Here is a 17,317-nt window from a genome sequence, read left to right on the forward strand (position 1 = left end):
TCCAGGCTGGTGGGACAGGGTCCTGCCGGGAGAAAGGGGCTTTCCCAGCCCTGGGGTTTGACACACTGCCTTGCAGACGGGTCCAGGAGGGCACCGCAGAGGGCTCTCGGGGTGCTTCAGCGTACCCCAGCGCTGCAGTAGGAGAGGTCTCACACACCAGGACTGTCTGTAGCTCATTGCGGCGCATTGAGGACATGGAAAGAAGTCAGCCTCGGTGGCTGTTCTGTGTACACCTGGGGGGTGCTTTAGGGAGGTGCAGGTGGGGAGCTCTATGAGACCCTGAGGATTTTTCTTGGCAGTAAAACTGCTGGAGGATAAGCTGAGATTTGTAATTTTTTATTTCAGCCTTCCTCAAGGTCACAGTATTTCATTTTTAAAGCGTGTTGCTTTTAATTTCATGTCTCTCCATGGAGCTCTCGGGCTCCTGTTCCTTTGGATACCATGGTGAAATCCCACCTTCCTCAGCTGTGGAGCCTGGAAAACCCAGGGCTGACCACGAGGTCTGAGAGTCCGGCGCCTGTGCTGGCAGGACTGCGGTGCGAGCAGCGCGCTCGGGGCGTGAGCAGGCAGCAGGCTCTGACGGCTCAGTCCCGCCGGGGCAAAGCCCTATCTCGGCATTCCCAAGTGCCGAAGATGCAGGCTGTGGGAGAGTTAATGACAAGGCACAGCAGTGACTCAGCCAACCTCAGCTCCTGCCAGGCTCCTCAACTGTGCTGAGTGGCGAGAGCAGTATCTGAACACGGAGACAGGGGAGGAATGACACTGCCCATATTCACAGGGGAAACTACCAGGGTATTTCTCCATCCCCTTAGTCTGCTTTCTTAGTATTTACAGCAGTTTCCAAATTTCAGACCCCTGGGAATGTGACTCTCTCTTCAGACTGCTTGTGTAGTCTGACTGCTCCAGTGTGTTGCTGGGCTGCTGACCATGAGGGCTCAATAACTTGTGTAAAAATTTAGCTGGATCTGATTTATCTTACCGTATTGCTGAAATAATCTGTGTAAGCAAAGTTTAAAATGAAACAGAAGTTGTAAACCAGTCTGCAGATGTGACAGGCTCTTAGTTAGAAACTTGGATCATAACTACGTGGTAATATCCACAGATTTCAGAGAACCTGACTCTCAGGGCCTTGGGCCCAAAGTCACTGTGTCTGGAGTGGTCTTCGGATAACAGGATTTGTAAGTCCTGACTGTTCCCTGACAAATATTCCAAACAGATCAGTGTGACACAGAGGAAGGGGGCGGTCAGTCCAGGGCATAGCTGCTGCTGTCCAGAACAGAGCGGCGGTGCTGGTTCTCCACCCCTTGCTCTGCCTAGCAGTCCTGCATGCATCAGGACCCTCTCGTTACTGTCATTAATTGACTGCACATTGAGAGGCCCATGTTTCACATCCCCCAGGCAGCAGATCCAAAATACAGAACAACTTTCACGTTTTGATCTAAATCAGAAGTGTCTGGGAGATGCAGGATCCCTGTCAACCTTAAAGGGGTCTCTTCCTTGTCCAAGACTTACAGTTCTCTGCAGGTTGTTGTGGAGCAGGGGCAGGGAACATCTGGCCCTTGCTGTGGGGCGTTGGAGGTTAAGCTCTTACACCACCAGTGGCCTGGGCAATCCTGCTGTGTAAGCAGGCAAGCAGAGGCAGGCTGCTCCTCTGGGAAGTGGGAGTAAGGGGGACAGTTTTCTGCTGCTGGAAGAGGCCCCTGCTTTCCACCGCAGCAGCTGCTGCTCCTCCTTCCTTCCCTGATATCTTGGTAGTGGGGTGGATGCTTGCTGTAAGGAGGGAGAAGACTTTCGCTGTTGGGTTACATTTTCTGCTCAAGCAGCTGGGAAACATCCCTGGGAAAATGGCAGCAGGGAGACCCAGCCATTGCACCTCGCTGCTGTGTGGTCCTCTGCAGTCACCCTCTCTTTCTTCCCTTTTCCTCGAAGCGGGGGCAGGACCATCACCCTGGAAGGAAGAGGCTTTGAGCTGGTCCAGAACGTGTCCATGCTTGTCCGTGGCATTGGCAGAGAGCAAACGGTGGGTGTCCCCGCGGGGTATCACCCAGTAACTGGGAGCCGGGCTGCGTGCCCGGTGCCTGGGGGCGTTTGGAGCGTGAAGGCGAGGCCTTGGCCCCTGCCACAGCTCGGGCTGGGAGCAGGGCTGGGTGGGAGCACTCAGGATGTCGGGTTTTTGATGTGCGTGCTCTCACCTGCTTTCAGAGCTGTAGGGTTCACACCGACACCGTGATCACCTGCCCCTCTCCAGCTGCCTCCAACATCACTGTGGGGAGCAAGCCCGCACCCGTCGACTTCTATCTCAATGGCCGCCTCTACGCGGATGACCGTCCGGCTCTGGACGAGGAGATGTACCCCGAGGAGGCCTTGCACATCAGCAAGTTCAGCCTGGAGTACTATGCTGACCCCCAGTTCTTCACAGCCAAGAAGGAGAAGTGGATCAAGCACCATCCTGGCGAGCCTTTAACCCTGGTTATACATGTAAGAGAGCGGCACTTCCAACTCTGCCTCTTCCCCACTGGGAAGCTCCTCAGTCCCAAGTACCAGTCCAGTGACTGTCCCCAAGCGCAGGAGGGAGAAAGGGGGGTGCGGAGGGGAGAGGCAGGAGCTGCGCGGGAGCAGGATGCTGCACCTGCATCTCCCTTCGTCAGGAGCCGCAGCCTGGCCTCAGGATGCCCTTTGAGGCACGACGGCAGAGAGCTGCGTTTGAAGGAGGATGTAATAGCAAGAAGCTAAATAAAATACTGGACATATGAAAAAGAATGATAATGCACTGGCCTGAAATCAGGCAGGTACTCCAGAAAGTCCTGACAATAGATATTTATTCCTGCAGAAACAGGTCATGCATTCTTCTCTTTTGGCTACTGAATTGAGCTCAGTTAACAAGGAAGTCGGGGTGCAGCGATTGAGTGGCTCGGACAATGCGCAATAGTAATTCAAAGGCCATTGTTCAGTGCAGGATATCCTCACTGGTTGCAACGTGCTTCAGAAACGCACTCCCCCTTTCTCAGGCTCCGCAGACGCATCCCCTGGCTATCTCCTCTGCTGTACATCCTTCCCCTCTCCCAGGTGGGCGCTCAGATCCTTATCTGCGGTGCACAGCCAGGGCAGATCAAAAGCAGATTTTTCCAGGTTCCATGAGGGGCTTGCTTGTCCCATGCCCCATGCTGAGTGAGGAATGGGAAACAGGAAAATGGGGAATGGCCCAGTTCTGGGCTTCCTGTGGAGTGCTGGAAAATTGTCCTTGGTGAGGGAGAGTCCCCCCAGGTCTGAAAAACAGCAGGGAATACGGAAAGTAAAGCAGCAAAATCCACTGCAATTCCAGCTGCTACTCTAAAGACTGACATCCTGGTTCTATTTTTGTCATTAGAAAGAGCCTGACAGCCTGGGCCTGGAAAGCAATGAGTACCAGGTGAAAATTGGCCTTATCTCGTGTGAGATCCAGATTGTTTCGGACAAAGTCATCCACTGCTCTGTCAACGAGTCCCTGAGCACCTCAGAAAGACAGTTACCTGTGACGGTGAGTTCCAGGAGCCTCCCCGCTCCCGGGGTGACTCGCCGGCGGGATGAGGCGCCGTCAGTGCTAACGCGGACTGGGGGCTGCCACACTGCAAATTGCCAGGCACCAGCAGCTGCCTGCTGAGTTAACTGGGCTGTAAGCTGTGGGCGGGAGGATTTTGTCAGTTCTTGTAAGGCACTGTGAAATCCCAGGCATGTGAGTTTTTGTCACTTGCAGTAATTTTCTTTCTGCCCCTCATGGGATACGTTTGGGGATTTCCACACAGTTTTCAGTCAACTGGCCTCCTCCTGCCAGCAGAAGAGCTGCAAGCGGACGCAAGAGCCTGACCCTTCCCAGGCTGTGATAAGCCGCTGGAGATGGGTCCCTGCCTGTGACCGGGGAGGGCAAGAGAGGCTGGAAGGTTTCCTGTTGCTTCCCAGGGGCTGCCGTTTTGTCACTGCAAAGGGTTCAGTGTTCAGGGCTGTTGTTCATCTGCAAAATTCACACTACTTTGTTACTGTCCTTTTTTCCACAGAGGGCTTGACTTAACTGCTCTTCTCGCCCTCAGTTTCCCTCATGTCCTATGCGGCTCCTTGCCACGCAGGGATGTGACTGTGGCTCTTTGTATCTGGAGAGAAAATGCCTCCATAGCCACATTCTGAGACCCTGCAGCTCCCCTCCCAGTCCATGGTTAACAGTGAAGGGGTGGGAGCTTGTGGCGGGGATGGGGAGGAGGAGGAGGAAGGCTGCAGAGGGGGTTGAGGAGGCTGTAGTCTTGTGCTGCCCAGGAGAAGGGCACAAATTCACTGACAGGGTTTTCCAGTTCGCTGGTTACAGTCTGTGGTGTATGAAATTCTGATGCAAACTGGAAACAGGGAAATGCAGAAGTAGCAGAATTTCCCAATTCATTTTAATGGAAATTTTAAATGGGGTAATTTTAGTTGTAGTGAGAACTGAGAAACAGGGAAATCCCTTTGGGGAAGAAGAGGAATTTATGAGTTTGCTAGCCTTGGTTTGGCATGAAACATTGAGGGCAATGCCCTCGTAGGTCCCTAGGAAGCAGTGGAATGATACCCAGCCCTGAAGTATCACACAGCTGTTCAGAGCGTACCAGCAGTGAGAGCGCAGCGACATAATCAACTTGCATTCATGTCTGTGTGTACTTATTAAACCCTCATACGTGGTTTGAGTTACCGCCCGCTGGCCATGTCGCGGGCAGCAGCTGCCTTTATAGCATACTGGTAAGAGCTTTGGTGAGACGGGGCCGGACTCGCGCAGTGGTCGCTGCCTGGTCTGCGTCGGGGACAGCTGTCGGGGGCCGCAACAGCCTCCCCGGCTGAGGCGGATTCTCTCTTCTGGCGAGCTGCCGTGCCTGGTGTTGTTAGTGCCCAGATCTTGTTTAGAGGGTAGGGCTCACATCTGCAGTGAGCGCGGCACAGGAGAACGGCCCTTTAAAACATGCCCTGCTGTTGATCTTAATTCTGACTGTGATTTTGGGTGTGCCTGTTCTGTGAAGGCGTTCTCGGGCCAGTCCGTGTTAGCAAGTCGCACTGGGCAGCAGGAGCTGTCTGTAGAGAGAAGGAGCTGGTGGTGAAGACGGGGCTCCTGAGCCTTCCTGTGCTTAGGGGGTCACTTTCGAGTAGCTCTTTTGGGTGTGCCTTAGGTGAGCTGGAGCTTGATTTTGGTCCAGTTTAGTAGTCCCAAGGGGATCCCATTCACACCCTGGGAGGCTGCAAGACGGATCCTTCCCGTTAGCCGGAGCGCGGTTCCCAGTGACCCCCGAGGTGGCCCTGTGCCCCTGGAGTCCTGCCCAGCCCCAACAGCTCTTCCCGGGATCAGGGTGTCCTCCGGCCCCTTCTGCACCCCCACCACGTGCTGGTGACAGGACATGTTGCTGTTGAACCTGCAGCCTAATTAATTCCCTTACAAAAAATTGTATTGAATAGACCTGTCCAAATAAACAAGAGAAGCTCGCCGAGGCCTTCAAACCCATTTTTGTTCATGACTAAACTGCTCAAACACTGAATTAAACAGCAAGCGTGGGATTTCTCCTCTGGCAAACGCAAAAGGTTGAGTTGGTGAGAAAAAAGACTCAAAATGCATAGAGGACTTGCCTCATGGCAGCATTTCAGATGAAAGAGGTGGAGATGTTGAGGCCAGGCAGGGTGCTGTGCAGACTGTCAAACGAAGCTCTGCAGATGCTCGCGCAGCGCTCGTGGCTCCCCATCGCCGTCCCCCACCTCCGCTGCTGGCGAGGAGACGAAAGCTCTTCGTGCTGGACGCTGCCTGGGGACACCACCCCAGAAACCACCAGCACCAGCGTCCGTCTGAGGGCCGATGCACTGGCACCCTGGGGCTTGGAGCTGTGGGGCCAGGCCCTGTGGTCCAGCACTGATGGTGGGAGGTGCTGGAGGTGCTCCTGACCCCGGGGGATGGCAGCTGGCGCTGCCCGCGGCAGGACAGTCCTTCCTCTCTTGCCTGCGGAGGGAGCAGCACAGGGACAGACCTCCAGGCTTGTCTGATGCCTTCAGCTGGCAGCACCAATGCCCTCGCCAGCGCTCCCAAGAGCAAGGGCTTGGATTTGCTGGTGGGCTGTGCGCTACGCCGTGTCCGATGTGTGGACGTGGTGGGAAGGCCCTGCTTGTGGCACTGAGCTGACTCTAATTTAACCACAGCATCTTTCCCGGAGTGCTGTGACACAGATGTAATCATAAGATTATTCCCTCTTCTTTCCTACCTCGTTTCATTTTTTTTGCTGAAGTTTCTCTCGCTTCTCATTCCTTGAGAGAAGTGAAACTGGCATTTCCAGAAGTGAAAGACTAGTGTGGTCATGAGTTTTCCTTATCAGATGATGCTGTTGAACCCTTTCATCCCAGGAGCCTAGAGAGCCGTTTATAAACAGCACCAAGCAAACTCACCAGCCTGCCTGTGATGTGTGTTGGCCTCTTCCCTTCTGGTGATCAGGAGACCAAAGGGCTGAGCTCAAGTGGTTTGTGCTTGGTGTCACAAGAAGTACAGGTTGGGATCAGAGCCAGCACCTCCTGACACCCAGCCCACTGCTTTAGCTGCAGGATCATTACTCATCTCTGATCCCATTATTATTTATTTTTATTCCCTTACTTTATTTGTATTTCAAAGACTTTAAAGTTTCTTTGCCCTCCTTCTCCTGAGTGGCAGCAGTTCTGCTTTTGGAGGAGAAAGGATTCAAAGGCCATTCAGAGGCATAACAAAGTCGGATGATTAGTGGAAGTGGTTTTCTAGTAAAAGTAGTCCAGGCAGTCCTGTATGGGAGGGTGAGCTCTCTAAGAAAGGGTTGTCTCGTGCTCTGGGGTGGGTACGGTGGGGCCAGGACGTGGGCTGGAGCCCTCAGCTCTGCTGCTGAAGCCCTGTGGTGGCGCTGGGATGGGCACCACTGCGGTACCACAGCCTGCTGCGAGCCAGCCTCGGCTTTCCACCAGAGCACACAGGATGGGAATTGGGCTCTTCTGAGACACACGAAGTTCCCAAGGTCCAGCAGTGAAAGGCCCGGCCCAGCCCAGCCTGCAAAGCCTGGGGGGCTGAGCCAGCGTTGTCAGTGCGTCCTTGGGCGAAGGGCTGCCGAGCGCTGCCCCCATCGTCCCTCCTCGCTCGGCTGGGCAGCGTGCCGCTCAGCTCCTGCTTTTCCTCCCTCCTCTCCTGCTCTAGATCCAAGTTGGAAAGTTCAACTACACAATCGCAATGCTGCACCTTGGGGGAGGAGAGACCGCAATCATCGTCTCCATCGTCATCTGCAGTATCTTGCTGGTCCTCTCGGTCGTAGGTAAGGCATCAGAGCCATGAGTTTCCAGGCTGTGCTGAGGTTTTTTCTCATTGCGTGTGGAGGGGTGAGGGTGACTCACTCACGTGTTAGGAAACCTCTGAGTGCTGCAGTTGTGCAGTGTCTGAAACTGGTCTGGGTGCAGCAAGTGGCCGCTCTTCTTTGTACAGGACCCAGCCAGTACCCAGGATCAAACCTTCCTGCAGGATGGAGCATTTGCTGGCTGCATCCATGCTGCAACTCTGTGACTTGAGCCTGTGATATTTATAAACTTACCGTTTTCCCCCAAACACTCAGTAGCTACTATAAATAAATAAAGAAGGGTGTGAGAAACTGGTCTTGGACTGGTAGTGACTGGAACAGGGCTGACTCACAGGCTGTCCCAGACCAGGTCCACCCACCCTGAGGTCCCGTTGTCAGTAACAGCCGGTGACGGGCGCCTGGCAGAGAGGATGGAGAACAGAGCGAGCGTCCTTAGCTGCACATCTGGAGCAGACACAGCAGTTTGCTCACCTCGCTGGAAGCTGTGCAGCACACCTGTGTCCTTTGGCTAGGGTATCTTCTCATTGCATGCCCAGAATGACTGTGTGGCAAGAAACCTGACAGTTCACAGAAAATGAGGTGTTTCTAATAGGGATTTAATTTATATTTAATAGAAGTTATAATGCACACTATTTATTAAACACACCACCCATCATCAGAAACATATTTCTGGAGGCACAGGAAGACTGTCAGACATGAGCACTGTAATACAGGTGGTAAATGCCTTAAAATCTGTATCTGTTAATCAGCTGGAATACATTCATGTACAGTTAATCTGAATATAGACCTAAATTGAAGATGACAGTTACAGCATGATCATTAAATTCCAGCTGGTTTTACTTATTTACAGATAATCGACAACTGCCTGATCAGATACCAGTCTTGTTGTAGGTGTTAAACCAACACTGAGTTTAGCTTTCTGCACCCGTGTCAGCAGAGGACTGCTCTGATCCCAGCTGCAGCTGCTCCTAAGCCATAGTCCAAAAGGCTTGTTCCCTTCCTCTTTTCCAGCTCTCTTTGTGTTTTGCACAAAGAGCCGCAGAGCGGAGCGCTACTGGCAGAAAACCCTGCTCCAGATGGAGGAGATGGAGTCGCAGATCCGGGAGGAAATCCGCAAAGGTAAGTCACCGTGCTGGGCTCTGAGGAGGAGCCAGGACTAGGAGGGAGGTGACAGAGTAGCAGAGTTGAAGCTGTTCACCTTCTACTCTGTAGAAGTTTATAGAATTATTTACAGCAGAATTTTTGTTGTTGCCTTTGAGCTTCAGCAGGGTTTGTGAGTGAGGCTCAGCAGCTGGAAGTGTGGCTCTGCTGCGGCCTTGCTGCCTGACTTGGGCAAGCCACTGATCTTCAGTGCCACTGGTTTCCCTGTCCTGGGGTTAATGGCCCTTGGCCACGTCCGGGGGTTGCTTGAAGGCCACACTAATCTTTAGTGTGCTTTTCTCTTTAGTGTGCTTTACGACTGGGTGCAACAAGAACTGCAGCACTGTAGGGCAAGGGGAGACGCAGTCCAAGCGTTTGCTGTCCCCGTGGTACGTGACGCTGCAGTGCAGGCTGAGTCCTGCTCTCCTGCAGCCAGGGATGTCCTCTGTCACTGCTGATGTACAGTGCTGGCGGTTAAACCCCGACAGCAATCTGCTGCTCCTCAAGAAAACCCCACGTCGCCCACTCGAGGGAGAGGCTCAAGGAGACAGAGATGAGACATGCCGTGTTTTTCAGTGCCAGCCTGCTTACTGTCTCAGCTGGTGGAGTATGGGAGCTCTTACCATCTGCGGGTCTCTTTGTGTAAGGTTTTGCGGAACTGCAGACAGACATGACAGACCTGACCAAGGAGTTGAACCGCAGCCAGGGGATCCCATTCCTGGAGTACAAGCACTTTGTCACCCGGACGTTCTTCCCCAAAGTAAGGCGATGCCACATTTCACGGTCCCCTAATCACTCCCAGGTCCTTCCTAACCAGATCAGGACTCTGCTTTCCCTCTGCTAAAGGGTTATTGCAGCGTAGCGAAATCATTCCAGTGTTATATATTTAGTTGTCACATATTTCAACCTCAATTATTGTCAAAAGTGGAGCCGCAGCTCCTGGGGTGTGAAGTAAGGTCGGTCCTGCTCGCACACAGCAGGAGCCTGGCGGCAGCACCGTCCCAGAAGTCGCTCTGGCTTGCCCGTTGGATGCCGTTGGACACCCTCTTCCAAAGAGCAGCAGGTGCTGGGGACTCCCCCTGCTCCCTGGGGGCTCCAGTGTCACCCCACTCTTCGGCAGAGACTGAAGGGTGTTTGGGGAGAGGGGGCTTTTTGTGCTGCATAGGGTGCCACCGACCCTTCCCAGCTGCTCTGCCGGTGCTCGGCAGCTCATTAGCTGTCTCTGTCCCCTCCTTCTCTCCTCTCTGCCAAAGGCTGGGTGCTTGGTGCTCCCAGTAAAACATGCCGTGGGCACCCAGTCCCAGTCTGTCTGTGCAGCGTCCTCCTCCAGGGCCGCACCAGACGCGCCGGTGCCGTAATTCCCGTCACCGGCTGCTCCGCTCTGTCGCTGCGCGCCCTTAACAGCGGCTGTATTTCACCCCTGAGGCAGTTGCATTTCAGTGGTGAGGAGTGAGATGATGATTTATGACTGCAGAGTGTTTCATTAGTAGTTATTACTCAGGTTTTTAAGTTACCCAGTCTCTATATATCTGTACACTAGAGTCTTTAAGATTCAGACTGCTGTATGAATGTTAGAGATTTAAACATTTTTCCCATCTGTTTCAGAAGTTACATATGTTAAAACACGCAGTACTCCTTTATTTTGACTTAGTCTTCTATAATGCTTTCTCTTCTGGGATTTTTCTAGCTGTCAAATTAGTCTATTTGCAGTCTCCCTACCCTAACAGCCTCCTGTCTGTGCAGACATCTGCCTCCCCCCGTTCTAGTGGTGTTTGTTTGCTCATTCAAGAGGCTCTTGCAAAGTGTTTAAAGGCTTCGTAAACCATACCAATGCATTTCTTCATAATGGGTGGTCTTCAGTGCCGATGACACGTCTCTCCGTCTCGCTGCACTGCGGCGCGTGGCAGACGAGGAGGCCCGCGGCCGGGTGCAGCCGCCCTCCCCTAACGCTGTGCTTGGTTGCAGTGTTCCTCGCTCTACGAGGAGTGCTACATCCTGCCCACCCAGCAGCTCAGCTCCCAGGTGGGCTCCCAGGTCCAGGAAACTCACCCACTCCTGGTGGGGGAATGGAAAGTGAGTAACCCACTAACAAAACAAATGCTCCGGGGCGGGTGCTAACCATAACTCGTGTGTGTTGACAGTGCCATGCGTTTTCATGTGGTGTGTGGGGGATGCTTGATCACTTGAAGCAATTAACACATCCCAGCATCAGCTCAGTTTGGTTGATGGGAGAAGGCAGATCTGTGGAGCTGCTCTCCCATGAAGGAGCATTGTCCTGAGACCCTCCCCAGCTCCGCTGTGGGCTTTTCTTCCTGCGTGTATCGTACTCTATGTCACTTCAGTCCCATACACAGTTCATCCTAAATGAGATTCCTCCGAAGCAGGGACATGGTAAAAGCTGTTGTTGTCCCAGAGCTGGGTTTCATGTGGAGAAGAAGTAGGAATTGGAAGAATCAGAGTCTTGCTTAGGTTGGAAGGGAGGTCTGCTTAAACAGCTCCAGCGAGGTGATGTTGCTGAGGGCCTCGTCCAGCTGTGTCAAATATCGTCAAGGATGGGAATCCCACAGCCTCTCGGGGCCCCGTTGCAGTGTCCAACCACCTTAAAGGTGAAAACTTCCTTCCTTACATTTAATGAGTGTCCCACGCTCTATCTGGTGTCCCTTGCCTCTCGTCCTAGCGCTGTGCCAGCAGAGAGGAGCCTGGCTCTGTCTTCTCTGCCCTCCCACGGGGCAGCTGAAGACTGCGGTGAGATCTCCCCTTACCACATCTTCTTCAGGCTGGCCAAACCCAGCCCTTTCTGCCTCTCCTCGTACACCCACTAATTGTTTTGGCAGCCCTCAGCTGCACTTGCTCTGGTTTCCCTCTCGTAGAGGGAGCCCAGCACTAGCCACAGTACTCCAGGTAGCCTCACAAGTGCTGACCAGAGAGGAGTGGCCGCTGCCCCTGCCCCGCTGGCTGAGCAGCTTCTGACACAGCCGTGGGTCACACGCAGTCGTGGCCTGGCCAGGGAAGCGTGCTGTCAGGCGTCTTCAGCTCAGTACCTCCATGTTCAACAGGGACATCCTTGCAGTCAGGAAGGGTAAAGCTAGAGGAAAACTGGGAGGCTGCTGTAAGGGCCCCGGGGATACCTTATAGCGGCTTTCCAGCACCCAAAGGGGGCTACAGGAAAGCTGGGGAGCGACTTTTTACAATGGCATGTAGGGACAGGACAAGAGATAATGGCTTTAAACTGACAGAGGGGAGATTTAGATGAGACGTAAGGAAGAAATTCTTCCCCAGGTGAGGCCCTGGCACAGGTTGCCCAGAGAAGCTGTGGCTGCCCCCTCCCTGGAAGGGTTCAAGGCCAGGTTAGATGGGGCTTTGGGCAACCTGGGCTAGTGGAAGGTGTCCCTGCCCAGGGCAGGGAGTAGGACTGGATGGGCTTTAAGGTGCCTTCCAACCCAAACCATTCTGTGATTCTATGAATCTGTGAAAAACAATAAGCAGGGTTTTTCTCACTCTGCTTTCTAAATTTTTTCTTTAGATCCCTGAAAACTGCAGACCCAATATGGAAGAAGGAATCTCGCTGTTCTCCACCTTACTCAACAACAAGCACTTTCTCATCGTGTTTGTCCATGCTCTTGAGCAACAGAAGGACTTTGCTGTTAGAGACAGGTATGAGCTTCAGAACCAAAGGCCTGGCAGCTGAAGGAGGCTGGTTTATTCGTTACCTGTAAGCGATGCAGCCCGGGTCTGGAGCTGTGCATTTCTGTTGAAGGTTGAGTTGCACTTGCCTCCTACTTTTCTATTAGACACAGGTGGCCATAAACCTGAAGAGCACCAAAAGGTCCAATGAGCGACTCACTTGTGAGCACTTGGGTCCCTGAACACTTGGTTTACCAGTAAGAGGGTGCAAGCTGACCCACGGTCCTGCTGCACTGAAAGAGGGCTTGAAGTTTAATGCTGTTGAGAATGCTCATGAAAGTTGTCTGAAATGCTGCCTTTCTGTTTTGGTGGGGTGTTTATGCCATTTGGCAGTTCAGTCTTGCTGGATGGGTGCATGAGTCATGCACAATTCTGTGTTTCAGATGTAACCTGGCCTCCCTGCTCACTATTGCGTTGCACGGGAAACTGGAGTATTACACCAGCATCATGAAGGACCTCTTGGTGGATCTGATAGATGCTTCGGCTTCCAAAAACCCCAAGCTGATGCTGAGGAGAACGGAATCCGTGGTGGAGAAGATGCTGACCAACTGGATGTCCATCTGCATGTACAGCTATCTCAGAGTAAGAGGAGCAGAGCGAGGGGTGTGTGGGGCAGCTGAGGGCCTAATTACCTGTCAGCATTGCCACTGGAATGGGCACTAATGTCTGGCAAACTCCAGTGTATTGAAAGGTTCAAGTGTGGAAAAGTAATCTGAAGTTTAGTTGCTTCCCCACTTTTGCCTGGGGTTTTGGTGAGATCAGACTTCGCAGCAGGCCTTTCCTAAGGCCGGAGCACGAACTAGTGTTTTCACCATGCTTGAGAAGAGAGCCGTAGGGGAGTTGAAAAAATAACCAGAATGGCTTGAGGTTTTGGAAACCGTTCCAGTTATTTGTTGTTTTCTCTGACCAGCTCGCGCAGCCGTGCTGGTGGTTGCCAGGCAGTTCAGCTCTGTCTGCCTCGAGCGCGGGGCCGGCGGCGCCGGGGCCAGGGGCTGCTCCGTGCCGGTGCCCGCTGGTGTGTGGGGCTCCGCGCGCGGGAGGCGGCTCCTGGTTCTGCACTGGCCAGGCAGGTCTTAGCAGCAGAGGTGGGATGTCTGTCCAGAAGCCTGACTGTCTTTTGACGGTAATGAAAAGGAATATATTTGGTATCTCGGAGCACATCAGCAGTCCATCTGCTCAGTGCTTTATCTCCAATGTTTGCCAGTTCTGGTTGGAATTTCCCAGAAGGATTGAGCAATAACTTAATTGATTCCACGGCAGTTAATTGGAGGACACCCCATTATACCCACAGGGGAGAGCCTTGAAAAAGCCTTTGAAAAATCTCTTTTCCCAAAGTGTTTGCTATAGCCACAGAAGCAGTACTGTATTGTCCTCATACATATCATAATGTCTTCTGATCTCAGCTGATGATCACTTTTTGTCCTAAAGCCTGTGGTTTTGTAGTTCATAATCTTTCATTTTAGCTCACACAATTAGCCAGTATAATGAAAGAAAAGTTACAGGAGTGAATGAGGTTGGCCGTGCCAATGCAGCACAACTATCCAGCCTGTAAGAGCAGAAAGGAGTGAATTAGTGAATTTTTTTTAAACTTCAGTTTTTCTGCCTGCAGTTAAACCATTGGAGAAAAAAAGTGCTGATCTCTCCTTTTGGAGAGTGGAGACCACATGTGAGGCATCTGATCCAACTCCAGTTTGTGCTAAAAATGGACATTATGCAAGAAGGCTTTCTCAGGGGGGAAAAAAAAAAAAAAAGAGGAAAGAAAGTTGAATCTTATCACGTGGGCCTAAAGACTTGGGCACGTTACGGAGCTAATTAATGTCGAGGAGCTCTGGAGTGCCAGCACACTGCCCTTCCCCGGGGCGCCTGGCAGGGAGGGACCTGTCACCGGCAGGCTTGTCCTGGGCCGGCGGCGGAGCTGGTGGCCATCCCCATAGCCATGGCGGTGCTGGGGCGAGCTGTGAGCCATGGAGGGGTCCTGGCAGGGGCTGGCAGTCCCCTCCTTACTTCACGGGCTCAGCCTATTTCCCATTTCTGAAAAGCAAATGGTTTCCATACTAGAGCGTAATAAAGAGTTGATTTCCAAGAGGTTTTCACATCACGTGTGCTCCACAGTGAGGGTGGGGGACCTGCTCAGAGGAGAAGCCGTGCTGCCTGCTGAAATAGGAGGCGGAAGAGAATTGATCAGACAGAAATGTCCAGAGAGGCCCTTTGGCTGTCCCCGGCGGACACGAGCTCAGCTGTGCAAAGGGATGGCGGGTCTCGGTCCGCATCAGTGGAGCCGGGACCTTCCTCGCAGCACGAATGAGCTCAGAGCGGTCAGACAGACGGCACCTCCTTACGCGCGGGCTGGTTTCAGCGCAGGGCTCTGATTTAAATATGAGCGATAGTCAGACGCCTCCCATGTGCCTGGCATTCTCTGGATCGAACTCTGTGGCCTTCAGAGAGGCATTTCTTGGTTAAAAAAAAAGGGCTGCCCGCCTGCCTGTAGCACTGGTCTGTCAGACGTGTGACGATGGGTCTGGTTTTCATTCCTGAATTATCCCCATTAATCACAACGTCTATTTGAAACAGCTGCTGCAAAGGTCCCTGCCGTTGTGCAGTGGAAAAATTCCAAGTGCTTGTATTTTCCCTTGTAAGTCAACGCTACATGCTCGAAACATTTGTTTTGTATTAATGCTCTGCCTAACAGTCTGTCCATTTGTGTTTTGGGGGAAGATGATTTGAAGGAGCTGTCTTCAACTGGGAGGGAGCTGCAGGCCACAGTCACTAGTGGTCTGAACATGTGGAGGGCACCTGAAGGCGGCAGAGTGGCCACTCTGACAGGGGGAGGGTTGGCTCGGTGTGTGAAGGAGATGCGATGAAGAACTAGCAGGAGGCTTGCTGCTTGGGCCTGGATTCAGAAGAAACTTGCAACACTTGCACAATGAATGCAGACCTCTGTTTCTGCAGAACTGAGTGAGAATCATAGATAAAATGGTCCATGTCTCTGCTTTCTGCTACAGCTTTGATGGAAAATGCTGAAAAAAAAGCCTGCCTTCCCCATGAGATACCGTGGTGCCATTGTGCCTGGTTCCTAACAGGATCAGGGGGCCAGGAGTTAAAGTTAAGGTCCTGGAATTCAGATTTTAGGTCTGGATCCAAGCTTCCCAAAGTTTTGCATGTGGGATGGAGCTGAGCTTTGGTTCTTCACAGAATGCAAATAGATAATCATCCCAAAATTAGCAGGCACTTGGGATAAGCAGCTGTTTTCTGTGCTTTTCCCACCCCAGCCTCACCAAGACTTTGGAAATGGCTGTAAAGTGTTCCTGGGAGGACATCTCTAATGATTGTCAGCCTTGTTAATAGGGCAGCAACATGTGAATCTAGGCTGTGCTCTAAACCTTTTCTTTTTCCCAAGCATATAAAACCCAAGCCCTCCCACGCTCATCGTGCGTGAAACAGTTCAAGTAATGCCAGCCTGAACTGTGCTTTCCATTACGGCAAAGTTATTTCAGTGCCCTGGGTAGCTTTAAGAGCCTGTAACAGTTCAGTCAAAAATGAAAATGAAGTCTCATTAAAATACATTCACAATAGGAGGAAAAAAGGCCCCAGACTGTGTTTTTTTAAGTATTTTTTTGTCCTGAATCAGCACTGATCTCTAGTTAAACTTCCTTTCTCCCAACTAGCCAAATCCAAAGACAGTTTTGATTCATTTCCAGACGAGTTTTCCGAACAATGCTTGAGGTTTCCAAGTTTGCCATTTTATCTCTAGTCCCTGACTGCCAGCCCTTCTTTCCCCTCTTTGAAATTTGCTGTCTGATTAGCACTTTTGCAGATTTCCATAACATCCCACAGTTCCTGAGCCTGAAAGCCAAAAAGCCAAACAGAAATAGTATCTCGCTGGCGGAGCGCTGTCGTTCTTCCCCGTGTGGCCAGTCCTGGGGCCGATCCTGCCCGCGCATGCTGCGGCGGGTCCGAAAGGCCCGCGCGTCCCTGGGCTGCCCCTTCCAGAGCAGCTGTGCGTCTGCGGGAAGGTGCCGCACGTCAGCCTTGGCCCGGGCAGCCTGTGCTGCTTTCGGGCTGCAAAGAGCTCCCGTATCAGCAGGACTCGCGCTCTTCTCATGTTTTTGGAGGCAGCCATGTAGCCGTTGGCAGCCCCCTCGCCTCCAACCGGGGCCAGAGCTTCCCATGGTGGGGGACGGGGCAGGCTCCAAAACCCAGCGCTGAATTTAGCCTTGGGCTCGTCCCCGCTGTGTGCTCACGCACGTCCGACATAACAGAGTTCCTGATCGTGGCAGGGCCAGCGTCAGGATCTGTCAGCGCTTCTGGTGCAGGGTCAGCCTGGTGGCGCGGGGGTCCGCGCTGTGGGAAGGCAGGTGCTGCAGCCCGGGGATGTCCCTGTGCCCGTGTCGTCCCTTCGCCTGTGATCTCCTACTCCCGCCTTTCTCGCAGAAACTTAACTCTTCTTTATGTCTTCTGACACCGCCACCAGTCCGTTCACAATCCTCAGCTTCTCCACATCCCCACGACGTCTCATCTTCCCCTGCTTTCTGGAAGCCGTGCCTGCCTCCATGTCCAGCACCGGCAGCTCCGCTGCTGAGCCATTTTGTGCTGCGTGCTCAGAAGGAGCATTGCAGGAAGTCGTTAAACCCGGGCAGAAGGCCCAAGGAGCTTCCCCGTGTTCATAAAAAGAGTTGCCCTCGGAAAATAAAGTGGGTGCACCATTGGCACAGATGGTGCGTGCCCACCTACAGCCCTGCTGTAGTGTCTGATCGTCAGCTGCGCCGAACGCAGCCAAATCAAAACTGACATCAAATTAATTGCTTTAGCAATTATAGGGCAATTAGAATAAAAGAATGACCAAGTCTTAATTAAGAAGCAGATTGAACAGGATTTAGCAGCTCCTAGCTGAGAAATATCAAAATCATTCGATATCTGTTGTCTTGAGTAGGATTTCAGATGGCAGGAGTGTTTGTGCGGGGCGTGTGTGATGCTCAGAAAGTACATAAATGTGCAATAATTTGCACTTGCCTCATGGGAAGGAAATAGCACATGAACATTAGGGAGAATGGGATGTACTCCAGTACTGAAAAGTTTCTTAAGAAAATAGCTTATGTTTTACTTGCACATCAGCGTAGCAGGCAGAAGTGGCTCAGAAATCTGGCGTTAAACCATGTAGC

The 17,317-nt window shown here is 52.5% G+C and overlaps 1 protein-coding gene across 1 annotated transcript in view; it reads left to right on the top strand.

The window, feature by feature from the left end:
• PLXND1 (plexin D1) overlaps positions 1-17,317 on the top strand; it is an 80,763-nt gene that overhangs the window by 46,711 nt on the left and 16,735 nt on the right. The window contains exons 17-25 of the mRNA XM_074835810.1: positions 1,930-2,020; positions 2,203-2,478; positions 3,368-3,517; positions 7,181-7,295; positions 8,346-8,453; positions 9,122-9,234; positions 10,440-10,547; positions 11,998-12,128; positions 12,542-12,740. Of these exons, the coding sequence (XP_074691911.1) occupies positions 1,930-2,020; positions 2,203-2,478; positions 3,368-3,517; positions 7,181-7,295; positions 8,346-8,453; positions 9,122-9,234; positions 10,440-10,547; positions 11,998-12,128; positions 12,542-12,740 (1,291 nt within the window). The remainder of the gene's footprint in view (positions 1-1,929; positions 2,021-2,202; positions 2,479-3,367; positions 3,518-7,180; positions 7,296-8,345; positions 8,454-9,121; positions 9,235-10,439; positions 10,548-11,997; positions 12,129-12,541; positions 12,741-17,317) is intronic.

Source organism: Strix aluco, chromosome 11 (assembly GCF_031877795.1).
Source record: "Strix aluco isolate bStrAlu1 chromosome 11, bStrAlu1.hap1, whole genome shotgun sequence".
In the NCBI taxonomy this organism is placed as follows: Eukaryota; Metazoa; Chordata; class Aves; order Strigiformes; family Strigidae; genus Strix; species Strix aluco.